The sequence below is a fragment of the Centruroides vittatus genome, unplaced genomic scaffold (genome assembly GCF_030686945.1).
Source record: "Centruroides vittatus isolate TY-2023 unplaced genomic scaffold, ASM3068694v2 contig_794, whole genome shotgun sequence".
In the NCBI taxonomy this organism is placed as follows: domain Eukaryota; kingdom Metazoa; phylum Arthropoda; class Arachnida; order Scorpiones; family Buthidae; genus Centruroides; species Centruroides vittatus.
This window is the reverse complement of record NW_027122512.1, coordinates 678140-706104: the sequence shown is the minus strand read 5'-3', so window position 1 is coordinate 706104 and position 27965 is coordinate 678140. Positions and strand designations below refer to the sequence as shown.

The 27965-nt window shown below is 31.5% G+C and overlaps 1 protein-coding gene across 1 annotated transcript; it reads right to left on the bottom strand.

The window, feature by feature from the left end:
* Window positions 1–23: 23 nt before the first annotated feature.
* On the bottom strand, window positions 24–27711 carry LOC136981780 (glycine receptor subunit alphaZ1-like). Its single transcript, XM_067278154.1, has 9 exons — window positions 27679–27711; window positions 27357–27583; window positions 27142–27224; window positions 26403–26552; window positions 25988–26313; window positions 25154–25274; window positions 553–714; window positions 125–450; window positions 24–41 (listed from the first exon to the last, which is right to left on the bottom strand). The coding sequence occupies exons 1-9, from the start codon at window positions 27709–27711 to the stop codon at window positions 24–26; spliced, it is 1446 nt and encodes a 481-aa protein (XP_067134255.1).
* Window positions 27712–27965: the final 254 nt, after the last annotated feature.

Genomic DNA, 27965 nt, shown 5'->3' with positions numbered 1-27965 from the left:
TTTTCTGCCCATTTTCCTGTGGATTACATACTCGGATGAAGCTGCAAAATTAATTTATATTGTTAAGACAATTAAAATTGCTACAATTCTGTATTTAAATATCATGAAATGCTCGATATCTTACTGCGTTTTTATGTTCCATAAACTGATGAGCGAGGGCATATTCCAGTATAGAAGCTGTGACAAAAGAGGTACAAGCAAACAACCATATATCCAATGCATTTATATAGTTCACTGGTGGGGTGTGCGATCTAGATTGCACTATTTGAGTAATTAATGTGAGGATAGACGTTGTACCAAGCGTAATTCGAGCTGGAACAGCATTAACGTTCAACCAAAAGGATAACCACGAAAGACCAACTACTAAAGTACTAGGCACGTACAGGTTGATTACACAACCTGTTAAACGACGAATAAATGTAAATCTTGCCAACAAATAACTAAAATTACCTATTGAAATAAAATTGTCAGTTAATTATTGTTATACACAATGCCTTATATATATATATATATTTTATGTATATGCAATGTAGAATTTCTTTTTAATGTTACCATTTACCCAACATTCAGTTACTCTGAAAGGTTTCTGGATCTTCATTTCATATTTTAATGGTTGAATATCTTCAGTTAGTGTAATACTTGGCCTCTTATCTCTGTATGGACTATCTGCAGCTCCCGACCATTGCAGCATTGCTTTGTCTTCGCTGTTAGATACTACATACATGAAATTTTACGAAAAGAAACATTAATAAATACTGAAAAATATATCATTTATATTAAATAATACAATTTTTGACTGTTTTTTATATATTTATAACGAGAAATTAAATTTATACTCACAATAACCAATTTTGAAAATGCAATGTTGGATATCAATTGGGTAGGTCTGAAATTTCATATGACACGCAACACGGAAACTATATCTTTTCAATATAAAAAAGTTATTATTAATATACCTTTCGAGTGAAATTAGAGTTAATTAAAACCATTAAAGTTTAATTTCACTCGAGTAAGGTTTATGGCGCCCGAAGAATTGTATTGATAAAGAGCGTGCTGCCTGATTCGATTAACTGAATAATATTTGAAATTTTAATAGAAAGAAATCAAACCTTGTTACTTTTTGCAAAGTGTGATCCGCATTGACTTTCAGGACAGTGTTCGGTATTGAATACTGAAAAAGTTCGCCCCATTTACTGTTATCAAATATCAAGTCTGGAATCCAAATATCTTTTTCAGCACTTGGAGGAAGCACTTTAACTTTTGTTATATTTAATATATGAAGTTTTATTTTAGGATCTCTTCATATCTGATTTTGATACAGGTGTAGACGAAAATCCTGAAAGATCGGAAAATAATTTTATTATCACACGAAATATTTACCATTCTATACAAAGTATTTACCATCGTGTCTTCTCTTATGTCATCAACATCCATTATTTCGAGATTTACATAAACAATTACCGGTTTTCCTTTATAAAAAGAAGGTAAATTTTTGCTTATGTATGTTTCTTACTTTATATTTTGTTATAAATAATTTTTAATATTTAAAAATAAATGTTTGGAGCAGAAAAATATAATTGTGTAATTGCTTGAAGACCTCCAATACAGAGACCTTCAACAACCACAATTGAAATTGCAAATAATTGCTATAGTTTTTTAATATTTTCATTTATAACAGATTTATAAATGTATTGTTGCCTGAAATATTTTACAGATCCAAAACTATATACATTAACTAAAAATTTATAATGAAACTTGCCATTAACAATAGGGGGAGTATACTTATCGTATTCAGTTGGTATCATGTTCAACCAATACTTTTGATTTCCTTCGCTAAAAAAATAAAAAAAAATTTATTTTAATATATAAATTTTCTAATATTTTGCATTTTTTAAACAGATTATAAAAAGGATACCAAATAGTAACATCAGGGTTCTTATCAGTGATCGTGTCCAAGGTTATTGACTGATTTTGTTTGATTGGATATGGCACGGTGATGAAAGGGATGCCTCTCCAGAGAACTTTCTACGGAAAACTTGATCCTATCTAAGACACACGACGAAAATACAGAAAACTTTACTTGGCCAAGACTCTGGCTAAGCGCGAACCCGCGACCAACTATTAGTGTTTGGTGAATTTATTCACTCTGCCATTGTCAATGCTGAATGCCAAAAGCTATTGATGAGGAATACCAAAGATTATTGATGAAGGATGCGAAAGACTATTAGTAGTAATGTCAGTAATAATTTTTCAAAATATATTATGACACCAGAAAACGAATAAAGTTTTTTAGTGAAAAAATTTCACCACTTTTCCATAAAAACATCCAGTTTCATTCAAATTCAATTTATGGCAAAATCTCAGTTTGATTTTATTAAAAGTGTAGTTTATAAAATTTTAAATTTGTTTCAACTTTGGAAGTAAAATTGAAACTACGACTCACAACTGAAATGCAAATTGAAGAAATTTTGCAATTAAAAATCAATATTATTGATAGTATGAAAAATGTTCGGGAAAATCAATTCTGATCAAACTAAACTGTTTTCAGGATAATAACTTCATCGATATTAAATGATCGTCACTTTCAATATCCGAATTTGGATTCAACTCTTTCGTGAAAATCATATGCAAAATATTGATATTTTGTATATAAAAACGATTATTTTCTTGAATAAAATATATAATGGCTTAAATTCGATTAAAATGTATCGAACAATAAATTGAAATAATGTTAAACGAACTTAGCACCATTATTGAGATTTTAATAACAAACTTAACACCACTATTAAGCATTGACAGAGCAACTTTACTCCATTATTGAGTATATACGAGTTAATTAACGAATTTAATTCTATTATTAGCCTCTAATTAAAGAACACTCGTTAGTACAGTCATAAAATCTTGAATAACGAACCGGCGCCATTATTAAGCATTCATAAACGAATTAAACTCCATTATTAATCTTCATTACCGAATATGGAACCAGTACGAATCTCTACGAACGACATTGTCATCATTATTCAAATTCTATTCGCAAATTTTTTCTATCTTACGAAAAGTAAATGCGATGTAAAAATCTGAAACACTTACCATTGTTTTACGCTGTGCAGTGTAATTAAAAAGTAAAATAGAAATATTTTAACCATAACTTAAGATGTTATCACCATAACCAGAAGTTGCATCTGGCTAAATAATATTCTATCGACCAGAAGATAAGCACAACCCGTACGATTTAACACGTTGCATGATAAATCTCATGGATTTGAGTATTGACCAAACGTATTTAGATTGAGCAGAAAATTTTTTATTTCGAATGGAAAAACCATTATCATTAAAATAAAAAGACACGTGCATAGCCAGATTCGTGTTTTAATTTATATTCTGAGTGGAAATTGAAAATTTTATTGATTTAACAAAATAAATGATTAATATAAAACTTTCAGTTGCATAAGGAATGAATTAAATATTTTCCTCCAAACAGATCAATAAGAAATCATGAAAATTTCCTATCCAAATACATAAATAAAGGATAACGAATGGGAATTTCTTCTTCGGACAGTTGAATAAGGATTAAAAAGCGTAAGGAAATAAGTTTTTTCTAAAAAATTTATCTATTACTTTTATGGATAAAATTATTGCATATTAATTACGAAAAATTTTGCATTTTCCGTGAAATTCAAAATTTATTATTATTCCTACTTGTATGTAGTTGGCTCCTCGTACATAAGTAATAAATAATGTCTAATTGTATAAACGTAATTTAAATTTATCACGTGTCGGTCTCGTCACTAATATATTGGCCACGTGTTAGCCACGTATCACTTAAATTGGAGTTTCTGTTAAAAAGTTTCTGTTAAAAAGTTTCTGTTAAAAAGTTTCCAGAGAGCTGCCAGACGTCGAATAGCCTATGTTAAGTGATTCCAAACTTCTATTTTTACTTTTTAACTTATGAAAATCATCATTAAAATTTATATTCTGTAACGAATAGAAGTCACTTACAAATAAAAATTTTGATTTTATACTTATCGACTTCTCCCATATGAGCCGAGTCAATAAGGGCGTAGTAAACAAATGCAATTTATTAAATTTTTTAAAATTTATAAATATTTTATTAAACTAATGAATTATTGCTTTTCTGTTAATACTTAATGTCTTCGGTTATAATAAATTCTGCACGTGTCTGTAACTATACTGAATATTTTTCGGCGAGGTACGAACCCACCGTCAATGTTCAGTAGTGTTATCCAACCTTCTAGTGATGGGTTAAATAAAAAATTGAAATTATGGGCTAAATTCACCCTCGTATTATTAAATTTAATAAATCTCTAGCTTAGAATTTAAGTTAGTTTTCTTTCTGGTCCGAAATATCGAAAAAGTAATCGATCAATTGAAACGAGGGTAACGAAAATGTGCATGCTTTATACACTTTTTATTATTTGTACTGTTCTAAAAATAGTATAAACATGTAACATAGTATATACACTACATAAACTAGCAGACATACTAACTAAAAAAAATGTTTTCAATGTTTAAAAATTTGCTACATTTATATTATTGGTATCAAACTTAACTCTAAAATTATACTTTTCATTTTATTGTGAGTTGACTAATACATTTTTAAATAATAGACACCCATCAGTGGATGTGCAAAACACTATTAAACAATGGTAGAGAACAACACGCTAGTCCTTTCAGGGAGAGGTTTTCTTTACGTGTGTAACATAAATAGGGATTAATTTCCCAGAGTTTTCTCGAAAAACACTCTCCCCGAGGTTGATCGTCAGTGCATTGGCTGATCCGTTAATCCTGCAAATCTAAATAATTTCATCTAGGATAATATAAAAATGTACAATATGACAACTTTACAAATGCTTAGTAGTATTTCATAGCAAAGTACAATACAGTAGAGGTTTTTTAGTCTGGCACTACCAAAATGGCGTGGATTATCAAATATGTCGGATTACCGAAACGTTCTTCTATTTCTGCAAAATTTGTGTTTATTGCCGTTGCAGTGTGTTGCCGAAATTGCTGTTGCTGCAATCTGTACTTTACAAGGCAGAACAGCGTGCCCAGCATAAAACGTGTCATGGCATTCTGCTGTATTCTTCTCATTTCTTTCTAAGTGGTCTTTAATCAGCGCGATATAGTGCATTAGTATACCGTTAGGATCGATTGAAAAACTTGAAAAATACGTTATTAAACACTACAGGAAATGAACAAAATGCATAAAAATCCCTTGTATCTGGAAATGAGCCTGTTGTTGAAAAGGGCCACGAGGTTGGACATGCCCATCTCATAAAGCACTCTTCCCTACAAGCTTCATTAAGACCAAGTTAAACAACACCATAATGCAACTGTGGCAACGCCGGTGGGAATCAGAAAATACGGACCGACACGCCTTCGAGTTTCTACCGAGTATTATGGACAGACAAACTAAGAACTTCTACCAAAACTTTTTCTACTTCAAAACAAAGGCAATTATACTGTATACCACTGCATTCTGGCTATTTGTAGTTTTTAGTGTTTAATAAATGGTTCTCGGCAGGTGCTCTAAGATGTCATATTTCACTCTTTCCTATCTACCTTTCCCTTCTCTTCACACTTCCCACTTCTACTATAACTCTTCGTCTTTCCTTTTCCAAGGCTATACCTATTGGTAGTGGCCTTCTAATCCTTTAGTAAATGTAAATGTATCTGCTCGAACTCTTTTGCGCGCCACAAGTCCAAACAAATTTCAATTCGAATGAAGCATTATTAAAGGATTATCGAATAATTTTTCAAGTTGTGTCGTCTTGTTAGACATTGATTCAGTTTGTTCTAACATCTTTAATTCTCTTCTTCAGTATGTGTCCTAAACTCTTCTTTGATGAACTGATGTAACGATTATTCGATATAGTAAATGATTTATTTTAGTCTTTCAAGAGTGCATTGTTTACATGACTAGCTATTACACTGAAGAAACTACAGTTTAGTTTTCAGTAACATATAAGCAGTTGAAGTTTCTAATTTAAAAGTGGTAAATGTCAAAAACTTATCATAAACACGAGGATACTCAAGACACACTAGTTATAATAATTTTATATAAATATTTTAAAGAGAATAATACGTTACGTAGGTGTATAAATTAGTTCTTCAACACTAGCTACACAAGAAGTACTATACATTTGAAAGAAATTACGCATGTAAGAACTTTATATATACATTTATATGTATATAAGCTATTAAAATATATATTTTTACCATACAGAAAACTCTGACACTGGCCATTTTCAAAGATCCTGGATACGCCGACAGATGGCGATGAAAAAACCGGTGAAGATCGACCAGCAAGAGTGTTTGTTGAAGTCGTCACTGGCAGGTTCCTACAGACGTATTAGTGTTCTGTCTACAGCCATACGTTGTTATAAACCTTATTTAATGCAATTTTAAATGGTTTCTATTGCTTTCAGATTTATATTACGTTTATTTGGATAGCAGTATGGCCACGTGTGTAATTAAGAGGTCGATGATAAACGTTATCAATGTCAATTCTTTGGAGTGACACGTCTGCTGCATTCCCCCATAGGCCACAAAATGCTGCAAATTCAATATAGAGCCTGAGGTGTTTGACGTTAAGAAAATTTCACGGGTGTTGTTGGAAATGTGAAGCGCAAAGAAATATCAATAAATGCTTTTGTGGAGACAATTGGGATACAGAGATGGATAGTTAGACATCATATATCAACAAATACAACATTGGACGGTTATACTTAACACAAAGATGTCGTCAGAAAGTATTATGTTGTTGAATAATATGAGAATATCTTCTGACAAACACCAAAATATGTAACTTCGTCTTCAGAAGCCAGACTGGTAGCAAATTCAACATCAGTGAGTGACCGGTCTCCTAAAGGATGAAAGTAAAAGTGTGGGGTGAATCTTCTGGTTTTCTGAAATACCGTCATTTCTGCAAAGTCAAAAAAGTTCTTAGATCTCTAAATATTCGTGGAATACTATTACATATAAATCTGTTCAACGATAAAGAAATGTGTTAAATTTGCACGTGTAATGGTCCACAAAAATTGTACAATTGATAGGATAAGTAAGCACAACGCACGGGGAATGCTTCCAGGAAGACTGGCAACGTAGTTTTTCTTTACGTTTGTAACACCTAAATAGGGGCCATTTTCCCAGAGAAAGTGATCCCGGGAGGTCTACTTCTCGGTAGATCGTCCGCGTGTCGCATTGTTGTGTACAAATAAAACCAAACCTTATGGAAAAATTTCACGTGATACTGAATCATTACTGTATCTGAGAGCATTGAACATTTTCCTTTCGTGTTTAAATATCATTATAACTTGTTAAATACTAAAATAAATTGAGTCGGAGCGTTGCCATTCCTCCTGTATGTGGCTTCTATGTGACTTATTTGTTATCAAAATTTGATGAACCGATTTTGATAAAGCTCTACAATTTTTCATTAATTAAAACAACGAATTAGTGAAAAATGGGTCCGAAAGTAACAATGTTCATTCTCCCTGACGCGATTGAGAGCACCTAAAAAAATAGGCACCAAAAAAATCATCAAAACGCAAGAAAACATTTGTTCAATCTATATTTTAACATGATAGTATTTAATAACAATACAGTAGGTACTATATTTTTATTAGGTACAATACAAATATATTTACTACATTACCTTAATTAAACAGAAAAAAAAACACAGCGAGAACACATGTTGCACGTTTTAAATTGAACTTCAATTGAACTTTGAACTTGAAGAAACTTTGGACTTTAAACTTTGAATTGAAGAATTGAACTTGAATTTTCAGAGATTTAAATAAGATCGCTCGGTTTACAACCGCGCTATGAATTTTCTATTATGTATTTTAGGTATACTTTTATATACTTAACATTACATTTCTATGCATAGAATTTCTATTAATGACACTTTTCTTAGGACGGTTCGCTTTACGACCGCTCTTTTCTAGCAGTCGATTACTATGTAAATTCAGCGCGTGACTAAATTTTTATTATTTTTCATTAGTATAAAAATTTATAACTGGTAAAGCGTGAGAGACAGTGTGTCAGGTTATAATCAATGACACTATTCTGTCGTTTCCTAATAACAATGAAATTTTAGAATGGATTTAAAGAGGTTTTCTGTGGGAAATTCGATCATGTTTAGGTGTTAGATAAAAGAAATAAAAAATCAGAACTAGCTCGTTCGTCAGGTGCAAACACGCGAAAAACTATCAAGGTTGGGTGGTTTTATCCACTTGGCCATTGTTAGGCAACGATAAAATATAGGTACACGTTATCACCGAATGCGTAACAGTGATGAAAATTAGAACAAAATAAATATATTTATTTCATTACATTGTAAATGGTATAAGATAACATAAATTGTACTTTTAATCACAAATCAAACACAATTAACAATTGGTGTTGGCTTTTTTCTCATTTATAAGTTGTAGCGATGTAAGCAGAGGAAAACCTCATTTTTCATACTAATCGGCCACAATAAAAACTGCGATTTAAATGGAAGCTCGGTTCAGTATATCTTCAAATTACTATACATGAATAAAATTCATAAGATTGCTCACCGAATTCGAATCTGGACTCACTTGTCTAATAAATTATTATTTATTTTCTTGTGTTTTGATTTATGACAATTAATTTTGTTATGTGTTTTCAACAGTAAACGTCATTAATTCTTAAATTAAAAATACATAAATAAAAAATACAAATCTTTATTAAAGATTTTTAGATGTATAAAATTACTGTAAAGGTAGCTTTACTGTCGCACAATATTGTGAAGCGCAGAGAAGCTCGCGATTAGTTAAAAGTCGTAAATATTCATCTCTAGCTGTATTGCCGTGTTTTTAAATGTGTGACTTTGGTGTAAAACTTGTTCTTAATATTTCTATAATAAAAAGATTTCATTTGCAGTTATTCGTAGTGAATTTATAAATTAAATCTAGATATGTTAAATATAAAGCTTTAATACTACAGGTATAATTGTCTTTAGTACAGAGAATATAACATTTTAAATAATTTTTCATTCGAAGTGAGCACTCTACATACCAGAAAAGTGAAAATTACATCAACTTAAATTGCACAGAGATAAATATACACATTATTTTTTATATAAAAAATTAATTACTAGCGAAATTTACTTATGTACTTTGATAACTGGCCAGAAAAACGACTTAATACATAAATTTTAAGTCAATACACTATAAAGTAAATTTAAAATGTTACATTACTTAATTAAATTTTGAAAGCTTCACTACAATACACGCAGTTTGTTCGACAGAAAAGTTACCACAACAGAAGAAATAAAATAAATGCGATACTATATTTTTTTAATTGAACAATTACGCTGAAATTTCTATTTAATATTTGAAAATATTTAAGATAATAAGTGACTATTGCTTAAAAAATAATGAATTGCAGGCATTGAATAAAAAAAACCATAATAATAATAATAAAAGAAATGTAAAAAGTTTTAAAGAGAACAAAAAAGATTCTAGAGCAAATCTCATTTTGGCTGGCTAAATGCAATGAATGCGCATTGTAAGAAATTTCATGTAGCTTACTAAAGAAGAACCCAAAATTAAATTAGTGAAGTTATTTTTATTATATATAAAGACGAGTTTATATGTATATATATATATCATTTTCTTTTGATCAATAGTAAGGAAACGATAATATAAAAGTGAATTAATCACGAACGTTACACTGTCCCAGATAACAGCAATGCAAAGTGTATATTTATACTCCATAATCTCTTACTTAGGTGAAATATCTCAAAGGTAAATGAATCTGCATTTACTGCTTTATACCCTCATTCTATCTTTATATCGCCCTCATTTAGATACTGTATAAGATGTAAAAAATGTATATTTATATAATAAAAATTTCTAAAAACGGCCAACTTTTAACAGTGAACAATTTTCACAAACTTTTTTAACAAATTCAAATAATACAACTCTTAAACAACGGCCATTATTCTTGAACCCGTCACTGACTGTTATTCGCAGGATTGACTGCTCGTATTATTTTTACAAAACTCTACTTTAAAAGTTATTTTATTATTCATAAGCTACCAGTTGTCACGACCTGATTGTAACTTAAAATATTGTCGTTAGGTCGTCTGTCTTAAATTAAAATTTAGTACTATAAACTGGTTGACTATAAAATAATGTAAACACAGGAAATATAAACAATTGATGTTTCCAATTACGCCGACAGATGGCGCGCGAATATTTGACTCTGACGTTTGAAGATCCATAAGCCATCAGTGTTTGTAGTGTATGGCACTGGCATATTTTGAATTGCTACATTGGAAACTTCGCTTGAAAATAACAACTGTATTTTTTAATTTATTATATGTAAGTAGCGTAATTGTATTTTCTACAGTAATTTACTGTTATAAACCTAGTATAATACAGTTTTAAATGGTATTTATTATTTCCGTAGAGTTAGGAGAATTTTTCTGGTTACCAATGCGGCTATTAAATTGAAGATAATTTATTAGCCAGCTGATTGAGGCTGATGATAATAGTAAACACAAGACATTGTGTAACCGTCGTCAAGTTTTATAAGATAAATGATACCCCAATTATGACTCATACTGATCAGGAGTAAGCAGGCTGCTAATGGCTTCCTCAATGTTTGCTACGTCATCCTGGAATTCGACAGAAGAAATCTTAATAAGACACAGAACAATTACACATTACGTGGAATAAAATTATTAGAGAACAATCAGTCCTCTCAGAATATTAATATGGATGAGAAACAATGTAAACTGTTTATATCGAACAACAGGAAATCCGAGTCGAATGTAAAAGCAAGATGGTGGACATCGTAGCAAAGGAATCGGTAATTAAACCATGCTGTGTAGGTTTTACATTCGTTAATATTTCTGGTGATTTTTTTACTGAATTTTTCTTACAATTAATTCTAGCACGGTCTCTAACACAATTGTAATAATATAAATTTTGTAATATAACATACAGGTTAACCCAAAATATAGTTAATTCCAAATATTTCTCGAGACTATTTTAAGGTATGCGTAGTTTCTTTTTGACCACAATATACAGGGTGTTCCGCTCGAAAGTATCCAATTTTATTCGGCTATAAAAAATTAAATATTAAAGATATTAATTCAGCAAATGTTGCATATTAGAGACACACTTACCAGATTTGATTAGAAAATTAATCACATTCCTAGAAGCTCCAGCAGTCACAATGTAGCAATTTCTTGCTATGTACTGTACGCTGCAGCGTGTCCTGTCTCGCAATGGAGAATGCTGCCACGATACTCTCAAGAAAATCTTTAACTTCAAAGTCTCCAACCGAATTTGCATACACAATATGTTCGACGTAATCCCCCACAGAAAGGAATTTAAGATTTCAGATTGGGGGATATTGGGGGCCACGTAATCGGGCATAACAGACCACGAATAATCAATGACGTTGTTACCTAGTAACCATGACTTTGGAGAATCGATTCAGAGAAGCCACAAAATTCATTGAGTCGGCAAGCTTCCAAGGCGAATGCCTTCCGGAAGGACATAATGTAGGAAGCTCGGTCATATTTAGCTGTTCGACACGTGAAAAAATTAGGGAATATCCACGTGTCGAGCTCGCAGTCACGCACTAACCAGTGACCGTTGTTCGATAGTTTTATCCCCCGGCCACTCGTGGGTAACCATCAATGCATAAAATTGATAAAAATGTAAAAAAATTATGGTGAATGATATAAATTAACATTAACTCTATCTGTTAATTACAATTAAATCACAGTTCGTAAGTGATGTTAGGGCTTTTTTCCATTTATGGCCCGCGTTGACTAAAGAATCTTATTTTCCAAACCCGTCACGGGTTCGGCCATTCCGACAATGGGGACGGAAGATTAAGATTAGTGTTCTCTTGATCACAAGGCTGACACATTTGTAAAAAATTTAGTACACTTATCCCTCGATTTACACGGAAGATAGGTTCCTGAGAAAAACGTGTAAATCAAATTTGTATCTTTTTGAATGTAAAACCGTGTAAATCGAAAAGTATGCAAAAAACGCATAATTTCGTTGTTTATTAATTAAGAATTTTTTTCAATTTTTTAAAGGTACATAAATCAAACAAAAATATTGAAAGGCAAAAAAAAATATATTCTTTTATTAATTAAATACAAAGTACAAAGGAACAAAAAATAAAATCTGAAAGATTCATAAAAATGTAATGTAATTGTGTAATGTAATGTAATGTAAAAAATGTAATTAAAAATAATGTAATCGTTTGTTACTTATGAATATGAAAAATTAAAATTTTCTGGTTTAAAACTATGTGCAATGAATGCAACTTCGTGCGTATGGGGAAGTACCTTATATCGGTTTATTGGTTACTATTTGACGGAATGAAATAAAACTGTCCCCTAGTATCCTAAATATCAACTATAACATATAATTAAGGTGGATTAGAATATAGATGTAGACTAGAGTTAAAAATTGTTCCTTTTGATCATAGCCAGTTTATTTTCTACATTTATTTTTTAAACCGTGTAAAAGCGAAAACGTGTAAAAGAAGTACCGTGTAAAACCAGGGATAGGTGTATATTTAAGAAATGTCAGGAAAGAGGGTTGATATAATAGTATCAAATGTTCTACAGTTACTTTACAGTGTGCTGTAAAATAAACATTAAATTTTTAAATTAAAAAAAAAAACTACAATTGCTACTTACACGAAAATTTTAAATCGAATAACATCAAAATTCTTTTAAAATACAGTTTTTTTTATTTAAACTTCAAACCTTTACCGTCTACTTTAATGACCTTCAGCAGGAAAAATCGAATATTACGATAGCATGTCCGGTATCAATAATTACAATTATCTTACGATCTAAGTATCATAGACAAATAATAACACAGAAATTTAGCCATAGAATTATAAAAATTGAGATGATTAAACACAAACTTACAAATGAATGCGTTAACGCCAGAGTTTATTTGTTTAGAAAGCTTCTCTATTATATGCTTCATCTCTTTTTGATATGTTTACTTTTTACGAACTATCTCATTCGTTGTGGTACCGATCTTGTTATAACGGTTGGCCAGACTTATAAACCATTTGTTAGAATTTCCCAGTTTCTTAGTTATCTTCCAAATTCTTTTAAAACACATCTTCTCTTCTACCACACCTGTGTTGTAAACGCGAGCTCAGTGGCGTAGCGTAGTGGGGGCGGCAGGGGCAACCCGCCCGGGGCGGAACTTTAAGGGGGCGGCAAAATTTCACAATAAATAATAATAATACCTAAATAAACAAGCGGCGAAATTTTCTTTCATCTCGGGCGGCTGACACCCACGCTACGCCACTGCGTGGGCTCTTTTAATTAAAACCCCGAATGCAAATGCTTTATGACGTTCTGGGTCATTCGACGTCGCTGAGGTATATACGGGACTGAACATTTGTTATACGTACATTTTTGTGATAATTCGTTCTGATTCGTAGGTAATATCGACATCTAGAAAAGCGCATTACTCTTAATTTTCTATTCGCTTTAATTCGTTGTTGTCCAGAAGTCCAGACATACTGGTTTTCCTCCATAAAATAAATACATCACGACAAGAATGTAGAACGTTTTCTAACGGCATAGAGGTAAGCAATTACAAAAATACTAAAACGAGTAAACGTGTCATAGTAAATAAATGTAAAAGTTGTTATTATTTTCTCGCGATCAATAAGAAGCCACTTAGAAAAACGGTACTATATATAAGTGATTTAGTCACGAATATCACATTGATACGAGTAAGAGCCATGATAAGTATTAACCTTCTCCTCGTAATCTCGTACGTAAGTGAACTATCTCATAGGTAAGTGATTCTGCATTTGCTACAAGCGAATCTTTCTAAATCCTGGTTTAAATATAAAATTTTAAATGTAGCGGTCTTTAATTTTGTAAATTTTTTTGATCTTCTTTAAATTCCTCTAAATCCAAAAAGTAGATTTATCCAATGGTTCATAAGTTTTTGAGTATCAAAGGGTTCGTATTCTACGTGTCAAACAGGTAAATTGAGCAGTTTCCCATACAACGGTTACTCAGATTCGTGTGTTTATTTATTTGAAATTGAAATTTAAAATTCAGTTCACTTAATAGCAAAATAAACACTAGAAACGATTCTGTTATTCATCAGTAAAGAGATAAATAACAGATGGAATAAATTGTTTCTATAAACACATGAAGAAGGAATAATGAGAGTACTTAAAAAAGTAATAATAAACAAACAATTATTTATAGAGACGTTGTCACAGCCCCGGACCGCAATTTTTCGTCACAATGCTTTCGATTTTACGAGTGTCTTCCCTGGTAATCATTCTTTTTCTGATAGCAGTGGATTCGTTAGCAGCAGAAAAAAATTTTAAATTGAAATAACGTGACTCCCCGTACAAACCGGAAGTTTGTATATAATTGACCGGGTTCCACTGTCCCTGAGCTTTCCATATCTGGTCTTGAATTTCATCTACGGGATTAAGAAAGAAAGGACAGATCTTTATTAGTAAGATTTATATTTCATGATTCGTCACGTCTTAGTAACTCGGTTTGGTTTGATGGAAGGAAGAAACGTAACACTTGATCTATATGTCGAAAGGGAATATCTTCCTAGTCAATTTCATATAATAAACTGGCTATTTAGTTTATAATTAGGCACTAAACAAAATTCTAGGTAACAAGTTTTCGGTGAAGCATGAATCCACGACCAATTGTCAGTCATGTGTGGGGTTATTTACTCTTCCACTGGTAGGCTAACTTTACTCAATAAATCACTCCTCGTTATATATTTTACATACATTTTTCGATATTTTATCAGAAGTTCTTACTTTAAAACAGGAAACAGTTTAATAAGTTAAACATTTATCTGAAGCATGCGACGTTGCATGTTTCAGATAAATGAAGTAATCAAGTTTCTCAAAATCGAATGCTTGAGTATTTAATTACTTTTACGTACGTATACGTTTCATCTATGAATTTGTAATTATAGAAATATTTTTTCAAAAAAAATTGAAAATTCCTGCTAAATTTGTTTTATATTTTTATGTAATTCAATTCATCGTAGACTGCATACGTTATTAAAACACTACACTCATAACACCTTATAAATTAGCAGCCGTGTTTATTCGGTACAAACGGACGTTTTCGGTCGTATTTAACGACCTTCTTCGAACCAATTTATAAGGTGTTATGAGTGTGGTGTTTTAATGTAATTCAACCTAGCTTTTTCCTGCTTTAAAGTATTGACAATGTAATCAATCTTCTCAATTACTGTAAAAACAAACATAGTGAAACACTGCATGCACTACACTTTCTACTTTCTGCTTTGTTCTATAAATAATATAAATATTTCACGTTATACATTACAAAAAGTTGCCGTATGCTAAATAGTAAATGGACTTTAGCTTTAAAAATTAAATGCATTTAAATTGTAGATGTTAAACAATACTGAAGAAGGACTTTTTATACTTATAATCATTAGTTAAGTGAAGAATAAAGTATTGTATAATTTGACTTCATAAAAGTATAAAAATCTAAGTTAAAAACTTTACAAGTGTTTACTTGAATTCTGTAGTAAAATACACAGGTTGGAACGTCCTGCACCAGCGGAACCAGAGTGATTTGGATTATCAAATATGCTAGAATACAAGACGTTCTTTTATTTTATCCAAATACATTTAAGATATACGAAGTGTTGCTTGCAGAAATTGATCCGCAACCAACATGTCTATTTTCAGGGAACAGATCTGATGTACAGATGTTTCTGCAACTTGTTGCTTGCAGAAAGATCTGTACCTTAGAACGTACAGTTCTGATCAACGATACGGAAATAAATAAACCTCGCAATCGGTGGCCCATAAGGATTATAGGATAATGGGATTAAGGAATTGAGCGATCTCTCAGTGAAAGAATGTTTTCCAGACAAACTTTCTACGAGAAACTGGAGCATACCACAAAAATATGATAGTTAAAATGCCTGGAAAGCAGGCAAGTATTTTTACTTTGCTTTTATAACTTTTAAATACTGAAATATTTTAAACGTTACAATGTAGTTTAAACAATAAATAATTTTATTGTATGTTTTAAATAAGTATTGATCTACTCCGAAGAGTGGTTTAACAAAAATGTTCCTTCTTTTGTGCACTCTACCTTAAACTGTTTTTAGATTATAGTTCCAAAATCAAAAGTAAAAAAAAAATTAAATTGATTTGATGTTTAATAATTTATTGTTAAATGAAATGATCATGAAATGATCAATAAAAAAGTAGAAAAATATGTATATTTACATAATTATTGGTATTATATACAAATGATATGCAGTCTTTAACATATAATATTCGATTGCATGTTAGTAAAAGTAACTATTTTCAAACTTTACTTTTGTATTCACAAATGTTATCCATAGCTAACAATAATGGATAACTTGCTGTTATACATTGTTATGTAATGCAGAGAAACCACCCGATAATTATTGTTAACGATGACTAAAACTTAATTATTCATCTCTAGTTGTATTTCTTCTCTTTTAAACTTTAATTGTATTTAATTTAATTATGTGTACGCATTCACTGATACAAAAATTGTTCTTTATATCTGTGTAGTTAAATATTCTTATCGAGATGGTTCCTAAATGAAATTTCTGTTATAATAATATAATTTTTTTATATAATTGTTCTCAAAACAGAAAATAGAGCGGATTTCTTATATCTCGTAATGAATGAGTACCTTAGATAAGAGTCAACACAAAATTATGAGAACTTAAATTCCAAAGACCATATTTATATTATTTTATACATAAGCAATTAATTTAAAATTGCCGAATTACTAGTAAAATTTATTATTTACAGAGACACTTTTGATTGGAAAAATCTACTGAATGTCCACAGTGATTTATACGTAATAGCTTTTCTGCAATACTCGCAGTATGTTCGGCAGGAAAGCTAGCCCAACGCCTGAAAATCACAAAAATCTCCAAATATACTTTTTAATTAAGCAATTGCATTGAAATTTTTATTTACTCTTAGAAACATTTTAGATAAAAAATTATACTTACTTTTAAAAAATTCAATCTAGTCATTGAATGTTTAAAAATAAAGTATAAAATTATAAAGAGAACACCAAGAGCATTCTCAATCTTATCTCAATTTGGTATCCATAATGGAACGAAAATCCGCATTGTAGAAAATTTAATGTATATCAGTAAGAAAAACTTGAAATTAAATTATTGAAGCTACCTTTATTGTATATAAATACGAGCGTATACTTTATTTCCTCCTGATTAATAATAAGCCACCCTGGGAAACGGTAAGGTATATAACTAATTTAGTCACGAACGTCACATTGACCTAAATAACGATAAAAGGTATCTAGCTACTCTCCACAACCTCTTATTTAAGTAAAATATCTCAAAGATAAGTAATTGTGCATATACTGCCCGTAAACAGCTATCGATCTTAATTTAAATTTAAAAGTTTTAAACGTAATACCCTTGTTCTTGTAAATGTTTTTAATTTACAAATTAAACAATTAATCTAATTTCGCCTTCTCCTTTCCTTAATTCGTCTAAATCGCCGTTTCTCTCATTTATCCAATCAATTTATAAATATCGCCAACGTTTTTATATATCGGGAATCAAATCTGGAGAATTACGACACACTGCTGTATTATAACTAGACAATTTTGAATTATCGAATAATTTTCGATGTATCCGGATTAATAGATAATGATATAGATTTAGATATTTTAAACATTAATTTTTTATTGTATTTTCTCTTAGTCTGCGACCTATACGCTTCTTCGATAAATTTATACAGCTATTACGCGGTATAGTAAAGAATTGATTTCAGTCTTTTGAGAGTTCACTACATCGAGATTGCACTGTTTATATTAATAACTGTTACAATTGAAATAACTGCAATTCAGTTTACAATAACATATAGAATGTTGGGTGTCTGTGACAAAGTACAAAAGAGCAAATAAAGTCCAAAGTGGGTGAACAAAATCACACTTATTACATACTAACATCTATACCTATAGAAAATCCCCAACTTTTTTCGTATTTTTCTACGTTTCAAGGTCTCTCGAGTTAAAAAATGTAAAATTCTGCGGTCATTATTTCAACTTATCGGCACACATTCCCTCTGTTATATATATCGGAAAAATAAAAATGTTAATTTCCGTTACGGTTAATCACTGTTTTCTGTGTAGTTGCTGTGTATGCCAATAGAAAGCGCTACATACCTTCACAACTCCATGTTTAAAAAATTGATCGGCATTCAGTGTTTATTGACTTCCTCACTAAAAAATTCTACGTCTTTTTCGCTAAATTGGAGTATTCGATCGAAAATAATAGCTGTTAATATTTTAACGTTTACGCAGTTTCAAGTGATGTTTATTGCACTGTATTGTTCACAGCAAGTACTGTGTTTGTCTAGGTAGTAGCATAACCATAAGCTTCAGAATAATGTGATTAGCCATATCACTACGGTTTACGACAACAAACATTAACAATTCTAATTCTGGTATCGAGCAATTCTAAATATGACAGTTTATTTTTCGGCATAGGCAAAATGTACCACAAAATCGGAAGGAAACCTCTGAACCTGTTAAACCTGTGTTTAAACTGAAAAACTTTGAGGAATACCGCAAAAGCTGAAATACAGCGGGAGAAAAACTTTCATCGAACAATCCGATTTTAGATATAAAACGTACAGTACGTTAGTAAACATGACATTGCGCAACTGTCTTTAATACTTGTACGGTATATAACGTTCCAACAATCTTTGTCAATCATACGACACTGGCATGCTGAATAACAAATGGAAAAAGAAAATCAGAACAAGAAGCTAATTCGTTTTTCCACATCTGCATAGGGTTTCTGATATCCGGATGTGTGTTTTTTTCGAGAGATATGTGTCAAAAAATGTTTATCAGTTTAATAACTTACAGCTACCAATTGTATATTCCCTGCACTAACTTTATACACCTAAATGCTGCCACGAGAATATGGTACTTAAACCGGCATTTTCTAAAATCCTCATAGAAAATTTAGGCAAATATTAATTTTATTACGCTCGATATATTTGCTTGTACCACCGCCAAAAAATTCCTGGGGATTCTTCGACCCCATTAAATTCGATTCCCACAAAGCGGTAGGCTGCCACCTTAACCGCTCGGCCATCCGTAAAATTAATATTTGCCTAAATATTCTATTAGGATTTTAGAAAATGCCAGTTTAAGTTAAATACTTAAATTAAGCATAGTTTAATATTGGATTAGTGTTTACACTTGATCCTGTCGATACTTATATCCTTACCTTTATTTCATGGCATGGTTTTTAAATACAACTAAAGTTTTCTCAAAATAAAAAATGAAACACAACTACAGTTCTAAACAATACAAGTTAATGCGATCTATACGTGATGTGGCTGTCGGAAGAACTGCTCTGGCTCTCGACGAATTTCTGAGAAATCTGTACGAATCACATGCCAGAATATACGAAATGAATATGATCTGATTAAAGATATAATAAACAATGTACAGTACTATATATTTAATGTTACTAACTATTGTAATCACTACGTATTGAACACGACCTGCCCTCTGTTGTCAACGAAAGTATATACTTTTATTACATACTCCTGATGGTTCAATTCTAGTGCATGCAGGATGTGTATTTTCACGCTGTCAGTGACAGAAATACATTTAGTCCATGGAAAAAGAAGGATACACAGTACAAATAAATAACGACTAACCCGTTACAAAGCTATACATCCACAAGAGCCGAATTATCGGGCTAGAGTTGGCTATAATAAATAAATAATTAATAAGACAATTTGGCACTAGAGCTTGGCGTTAGGCGCCATCTCTTACTAAACTTAATAATTATAATTAAATTAAATAAATAATTTTAATAATTATTAAAATTATTTATTTAATTTAATTTAATTTTAATTTAATAATAATTAATAAGTTTAGTAAGAGATGGCGCCTAACGCCAAGCTCTAGTGCCAAATTTTCTTATTAATTATTTATTTATTATAGCCAACTCTAGCCCGATAATTCGGCTCTTGTGGACGTATAGCTTTGTAACGGGTTAGTCGTTATTTATTTATATTTATACGCCTTGCCGGGGTTGCGATGGCCGGTTGAGTGCCTTGGGAGGACGTGGGCACTTGATGTGTCCCCAGCCGGCATTGTAATGACCGTCGATGGTTGTCGTGTTAGCTTATATATACTGGAGGAGGCGATCGGACTGAAGGTCCGGGTAGCGTAACTGGTAACGTGTCTGCACGGATAGCAGAAGTTGCGGGTTCGAGTCCCGCTTCGGGCCGATTTCTTTTCCTCCAGTTCCAAATTATTAAAATTATTTATTTAATTTAATTATAATTATTAAGTTTAGTAAGAAATGGCGCCTAACGCCGAGCTCTAGTGCCAAATTGTCTTATTACTTATTTATTTATTATAGCCAACTCTAGCCCGATAATTCAGCGATTGTGGATGTATAGATACACAGTACTTCGATTTTATAAAAATAAGATAAATTACAAGAAATCATAAACTAAACTGCGTTTAAAAGCTTTAAATGATAGAAAGATTTATTAATGATTCTTCCTTACCTTTGACAAAATTCGCAAATGCTAAATATGATGATAAATAAAAATGAATGAAACATAACTGTAGTTGTTAGTTGAAGCTACAAAATGCATTGTTTAAAATGGATAGTGTATGCAGTTGTTAAATATTGATCACAGATAATTTAAAAAGCGTGATAAAGTAAGATGTTTTGTTTACCTGTTTACTCCACCGTTCAATATAAAAAAATGAACATAATTATTTTCTTAATAATGTAAAACGAAGTATAAGTTAAATTTGGGGTTCAAAACCTTAATTATTTATATATTTATGTGAGATAAGCTGGGGACCAAGGGGGCGATTCCTGATGACCACTTAATCGGCACGGGTTGGTGGAACCCGAACTCGGAATCGTCGGATGGAATAGGAGTTTATCTGAAACACGAAAGATTGCAGCTTCGGGTCGGGAACTGACACGAAGCCGCAATCTTTCGTGTTTCAATCTCACTCGCGATCGTAAATAAAGGTTGAATACGAGAATCTATTGAACTGTCGAACGAGGAGTGCGCGTGGGTAATTCGGGAGTATGTCTGTTTTTTCGAGTTAAAGACAGGCAACGGGTTTAAAAAACATAACAAAAATTGAATATTGATTAAATCTAAAATTCAAAGAAAATACAAGCTTTATGACTTAATACAGCGATCAGCAAGTTCATCGCACAAAACACCTGTGTGACTTGGTACAAAAAAATTAGTATTATAGTTATGTCTACAGTATCCAGGAGATATTGTATGTTATTGAATTTTAATGCTTAGATTTCTTGTCCGTGAGATTTCAAGAGAGCTTTGAAGTCAAAATGAATGCCAATAATAAGGCTGTCGTCTTGAAGTTTTCAGGACAAAACAATTCGATCAATGCATCCCGTTCAGCTTGAAGTTTGGGGGTATACCACTACTGAATTAATTAAGGTATTGTGGATGAGAGTTGTATCGCTTCGAATTAAGGAAAGTAAGCAAACATTCCGCATCATCAAACGAAATTACTGGATTTATTCGGATGATAATTCTGATAGCAGCTCGAGGATGAAAAGTTTCGAAATTAGATCTTTAGACAGAATCTATAGAACCCAAACGACGACCGAGAAGCAGTTTTATCAGTAGTGGTGATGCTAATATTATTCGGATGTGCCTGCAAATAAATAGAAAACAACACAATGATATGTGTTCAATGCAACAACGTTCTTCGCATATTTTCCTTTATTTAGGCTTACGCATAATGGAAAATTTTAACGTTAATTGCAAGCATAATATAGTTTTCTGTGTTCAATATCATGTGTTTTTAATTGTGTTTATTTGTTGCTAATTTATTTAATTACATTTTTTTACAAGACTTCGAGGAATAAAGCTGTTTAAAAGGATTAATAATAAAATATTTGTTTAATTTTATAAAACACAAATACTCAGAAATTTGGAATTTTTTAAAATTACATTTATACTTTTGTAATAAAAATCATTGCATGAAGAATACTATATCGTTTTATCTAAATAATTTTAACTATAAATATAAATAAAAACACGGATTTTTCCTCATTAGCAGAGTCTCTCTAGAAGTAACGTAAAGTCGCATACAAGTATACATAAACAATCTGTAGAATAAACTGTAAACTGTGAGTGGAAATGGCTGTTGCAAGTATAAACAATGAAGTAAATGTTGTAAATATAAACCATAAGTGTAAGTATGTGCTGCAAGTATGAATTCAGTGTAAATAAGTACTGAAAGTATAAACAAAAATAAGTAGGTGAAAGTGTAAAGTAAGTAGGTGCATTGTATAAACTACAAGTAGGTGCAAGTGTAAACTAAGTGTAAGTAAGTGTTGCAACAAGACAGACACTTTGACATGCACGAGAAACACTTCATTCGGTCAATCAACAGAAATTTAGTTTCTTCGATATATTAGGAAAACAATATTTTCATTTAAAAGAGTTGTTTTTTATAAATGAGAAGGTTACAGACATAGGCAGAAGCAACAAATCCGAATTAGCGAAATCTCTTTTGCTCATAATAGGACCATTCGGCATCTTGTCAGTTTGCATTGGCAAAGCTGCATTTTTTGCTCGCATGCGCTTGCAAAGATGCATGGTAGGATTATCTAACTGCCAACTAATTCCAGCCATCGTGCTTTAGTAAGTATACTGTTGTCCAGTGGAATGCTAAAGATAATAAAATTTCTTCTTTTTGTGTTTAAAGGTATCGTACGCGCAACATTTTATACTTTTATTAAGATTTTTTAATCGACGTTTTCTGACCTTAATGAAGTTTTTGAAGGCTATTTATCATTTTGGATTATTCACCAGCGAATTTATGTTCTTCGAGAATAATTACAATTGTAAAAATCAGATGGCGCAACGTCCCAAATCGCATTAACACCGAGCAGAAAAAGAAAATGTATGACGTGATCGATTGGTGAAGTGCACAGTACGTGATTTTACGTCATACTATAGAGTTTCTACGTGAAATTGATGTAAAGTGTATGTTATCTTAAGTAAAGGAACAATTTTACCGAGTCGTATCTTCGGCATTGACTTTAATGGTATTGTCGCCTCGTGTTTTTAAAATATTTTATAAGTCCAGTAGTTTAAAACTGATGATATTATGTAAGAAAGTGGGCAGAATTGATGAAGAAACAAGAAGAGGATGGAGAATAGAAAAGAGAGCTGATCTATCCGGCTGTAATGTGAAATTCAGAAATTTTGGATAAAACTTTATTCACGATTACGGTTCAGTCTTTTAGGTAATCATCGTCGATATGAATTACATTTCGCCATTTTGCTACAAACTTTCAATCCCATTAGTATAGAAAAACTAAAGATTTTTGTTGTAGTAACTCTCCAGTATCGTTTTCACTTGAGTATTGGCATTCGCGCTCTCGTAAGCGCAGCGACAATGTGGTTACGCGAGCGCGAAAATATGGCGCAAACTCTGGGGTGGAAGACGGAGGAGACAGAACTTCCCCACCTATTCAAGCCAGCTTCTCCAAAGTCGTCTTTGCTCTATGTGTAGGCGCGTTGTGGTGGAGGTTCCAGGCTTTGTTAAGTTTTGGTCGACGTTCTTTGATCTTAGTGTTGAAACGACCCAGTTTGCAATACAGATAATTCTATTAGAATAATGTTAGTTGAAAGCTGCTCCATCTTGACAACGACAAATACACGCAGACTATCTCCTTCTGCACAAATTCGTACACAATCTAAATCTTCACCTTTACTACCTGATAAACAATCAATAGAAGATGATCAATAGGAAGAGACGTTAAGTGCTTGCTGATAGAAGGAGACATGTCAAGAAAACATTTATATAAGATGAACCTCGCCATACTTGGGAAGAATTTTAGTAGTTTTTACATTTATGTGAGATACAGCGCTTCCAGGATAAGATTATTGGAAACAAGTCCCTTTTTCCGTTTGAACTCAAATAACTAGTCACTTGTAATGAGTATAAAATTTTATTTAATTTTAATGTCCTTGTTTCTTTTGTTGGAATTTAAAATTTAATTCAAAATAAGTAGTAAAATAAGCTTATTGTAAACAGATATCGCTATCAGTAATTTAGTTTTAAACATTTATTGTTTTATTTTTTGCAGTACGTTAGTTCAAATAGTTAGCATTTCTTGATTCAGTTATGCAATTGTAAATGATCATACTGCAAAACACAGCGCAACACCTACTGTGGTTGTAAGCGGTACTTTCACTTCGAAACAGCACGGATTGTTGATTGACTTGATTGATGAAACACGAGAGCAATCTGCCAAGGACGGAGACGCCCCCGGAGAGACTTTCTATGGAAAACTGCCGTCGGTTTGTATCCTGCTTAAGCCAAGATTATCCGAATGCTCCATATGATCCGTTCAACAACGTAGCACAAAACTTCATCAAACTACCAGTAATTATTATTGTTATTCACTTGGCCACTGATGAGCAGCAACACTGGAACAAAACCTGCTCTTTTTCTTTAAAACAAACGAAACTATCTTTACCACAGTCCTATCAGTCTCAGTCTTAATAGATTCTCCTTCATTTCCATTAAGACTATAGTTTTCATTTTTTCAGACAATTGTCACTAGTTTTTATGAATATATTTACGTATAAGGATGTATTATTTGATTTTATTTACACTTTTACATAAAATTACATTAAAATAAATTAAATTTTATTTCAGATTTACATAATTTTCTGAAATACAATTTTCTGATCAATATATGAATCTTTGACAACGGATTTCGGGAGTTTTCTATGGGTTTCAGCTTTCTTTTTATTGAGATATTTGTAATTATTTCATTAAATTATAGATTATAACATTCAAAAGAGCAGTGGTAGTCTGAAAGGGTTGCGATTGCTCAATTAAAATCACGTCAAAAATATTAATTGTTTTAGTTATTTTCTTTTCGATTTCGAAAGTACAAGTAGTACCACCAATAGCAGAAACTAAATGATATAAAAAGAAAAGGAAAAATATATCTTGAACAATAGTCAAAACCATTAACAGATTTACTAAGTGTAAAACTTTTCCAAATTCCTTTTCTTTCTTTCTCGATTCCTGAATTATTTTCCTTTGGATTTTTGCACTTTTTTGCCCATTTCACTGTTTCTTTCGTCGGAGATGATGGAAAATGCTAAAAAATAAATAAAAGTATACTATATAATATACAGTAAATGTAAATATCAGTGTGTAATTCATAAATTTAAGAGTTTCTAAAGTTTCCTTTTCATATCTGTGCTGTCTTTAGTGAAAATAAAAGGCATAGACTATGGGTATGAATTGCAGTATGATGAATGGAAAGACAATGTAATAAAAAGTATCCAGAAGAAAATAAAGGAGACTAATGGAAATGAGTAGGACACGTTAGAAGAATAAAGTATATAGGTACAAAATACATTCAGATGTCCATCTGTTTTCTTTATGATCAAAAGAATATCAGGGAGATATTACTGTGGGGTCCAAAATCCATGCTTGATATATAATTTTTGACTATAATTTTTAAAAATCTAACCAAAACTCGAAGTAGAACTCTATCAGGAACATGGTCACAAGAAGTAATAATACTTTCGTGCGATACAATTCATTGACATTTCAATGGCACAAGCTGAATGCACATAATATTAGTAAGCATGGAGAAGTAAGAAGCGAAAACTTCTTCCCAAATATGGAATATTCGCATGATCAGTGGATGAGGATACTTCATTAAAGAAGAAAAAGACAGTGCAAATAGCAGAAAGAAGAACGGGATGATTCCCACATCATGGTAGACTCAAGAAGTGAGACTTTGATACATCACTCATCTTTCGCACATTAAATTAATGTATATATACTAATTCACGTACTTACTTTTCGTGTATATTCTGCATTTTGGTGAGCGAACGCATATTCTATCAGCGAAGCCGAAACAAAAAACGTGCAAGCGAATAACCAAATATCCAAGGCTTTTACATAGTCCACTGGTGGAGTGTACGATCTGGACTGCAACACTTGAGTGATAAGTGTGAGAATGGCGGTAACCCCTAGCGTAATACGAGCAGGAACCGCATTCACATCTAACCAGAAGGATAGCCAGGACAGGGTTACTACTATAGAACTAGGTACGTAAACGTTAATTATACTACCAGTTAATCTTCGAACAAAACTGAAGTTGGCATACAGGAAACTATAATTACCTGTAAATAAATGCAAGAATTATCATTATAAGTGAATATTGTAACAGTTTTTATAACATATTTAAATGTATACTTTCCAGTTACCCAACATTCTATAGCTTGATAAGGCTTGTGTAACTTCATCCGGTGTTTCAATGGTTGTATGTCTTGCATTAACGCAATACTTGGACCGTAGTGTTTATATGGACTGTCATCAGTACCACTCCATTGAAGAACTGCTTTATCTACTGTATTTTTTACTGAAAGAATATTTTAGAATTTGTTTTAAACTAATAGCTGTATATTTAATTTTTTTAATGAAATACTCCTATATAAGAACAACAATACTGTTAATTTTCGCTGGTTAAAAATTGATGTAGTTGGGGAAAGTTAGGGATAGCTCGATAAGGGTCGTACTTAATGAAGATTATATACGTTATTAGCATTTACAATTTTATTAGCATTTCACAATTACAATTAGCATTTACAATGTGTTTTAAAACACGTTCAATAAGTTATACAAAATGGCAAAATTAAGCTTTTGCCGTATTGCATTAATTAATAGTATAAAAGTTATTTTTAAAACAAATTCTCGTAACAGATAATACCGCGCACAATTTTAATTTTGTGCAAACGTATATCTTTGTATTTTTTTGCCGAGAATGTTACGAAACTCGTTAACGGATTTTTTAAATTTGAAATACCAAGGTACATATTACTGAGCTTATGGAAAATAAGTTGATTCGCTTTAAGACGATTTTCTAGAAACCAATTATGTTTTAAAGGAACGATTTTATACTGATACTAAATTAAATAACGGATTGCAACTCATGTTTAAAGTATACTTACTTAAAGCAATTTTAAATATACAATTTTGAATATCGATTGGATATAAATTTAAATTCATGGGACATGCCACACGAAAGCTATACCTAAACAGAAAGAAGTAAAAACATATTTTATTTCAACCCATAATTATAGAAAAATATTAAAAAAACAATCTTAAAATCACAATGGTTATCTTGTTTATTATTATTAACACAAAGAAATCAGAAAGAATGTACCTGGAAGTTTTCATAATGGTGTGGTCTTTACTTATTCTTATGACCGTATTTGGGATGGAAAATTGAAAAAGTTCACCCCATTTACTATTGTCGTAAACTATATCAGGAATCCACAAAGTGCTTTCCGCAGAAGGGGGAAGCACCTTTGTCATTGTTAGATTGAGAACTTCAAGATTCAATCTAGGATCTCTCCAATATTCATTCTGATAAAAGTGTAGACGAAAGTCCTGAAGATTATAGAGAATTTTAATGTAATTTTTTATATTTATATACAAATTTTAATCGTAAAATACATAAAAGAATTTGTAAGACATTCGCTTACCATTGTTGTCTCTCTTATTTCATCCACATCCATAATTTCCAAATTTACATAAACAGTAACTGGTTTACCTTAAAAAATACAGTGACTTAACGTGTTGTGATGAATTTAAAACAATTTTTCACGCAATAAAATATAATAATGTTAATTCCTAACGCACAGTAATATAAATAGCGTAAAAACTCATGTACCTGGTGTAACGTGCCACACTAACAATAATTAATTCTAACATTACAAGTCTTCACTGTATTTTTAGTCTGAAATGTGTATCAGTTCATATAAGATCAACT

Excerpts from the sequence above, each read along its gene's own strand:
- LOC136981780 (XM_067278154.1), bottom strand. The coding sequence starts at position 27,711 with ATGGATGTGGATGAAATAAGAGAGACAACAATG. Across the intron at positions 27,584-27,678 it reads AAATAAGAGAGACAACAATG|GACTTTCGTCTACACTTTTA; the intron begins GTAAGCGAATGT and ends TATAATCTTCAG. Across the intron at positions 26,314-26,402 it reads GCCTTATCAAGCTATAGAAT|GTAATTATAGTTTCCTGTAT; the intron begins GTTGGGTAACTG and ends ATTTATTTACAG.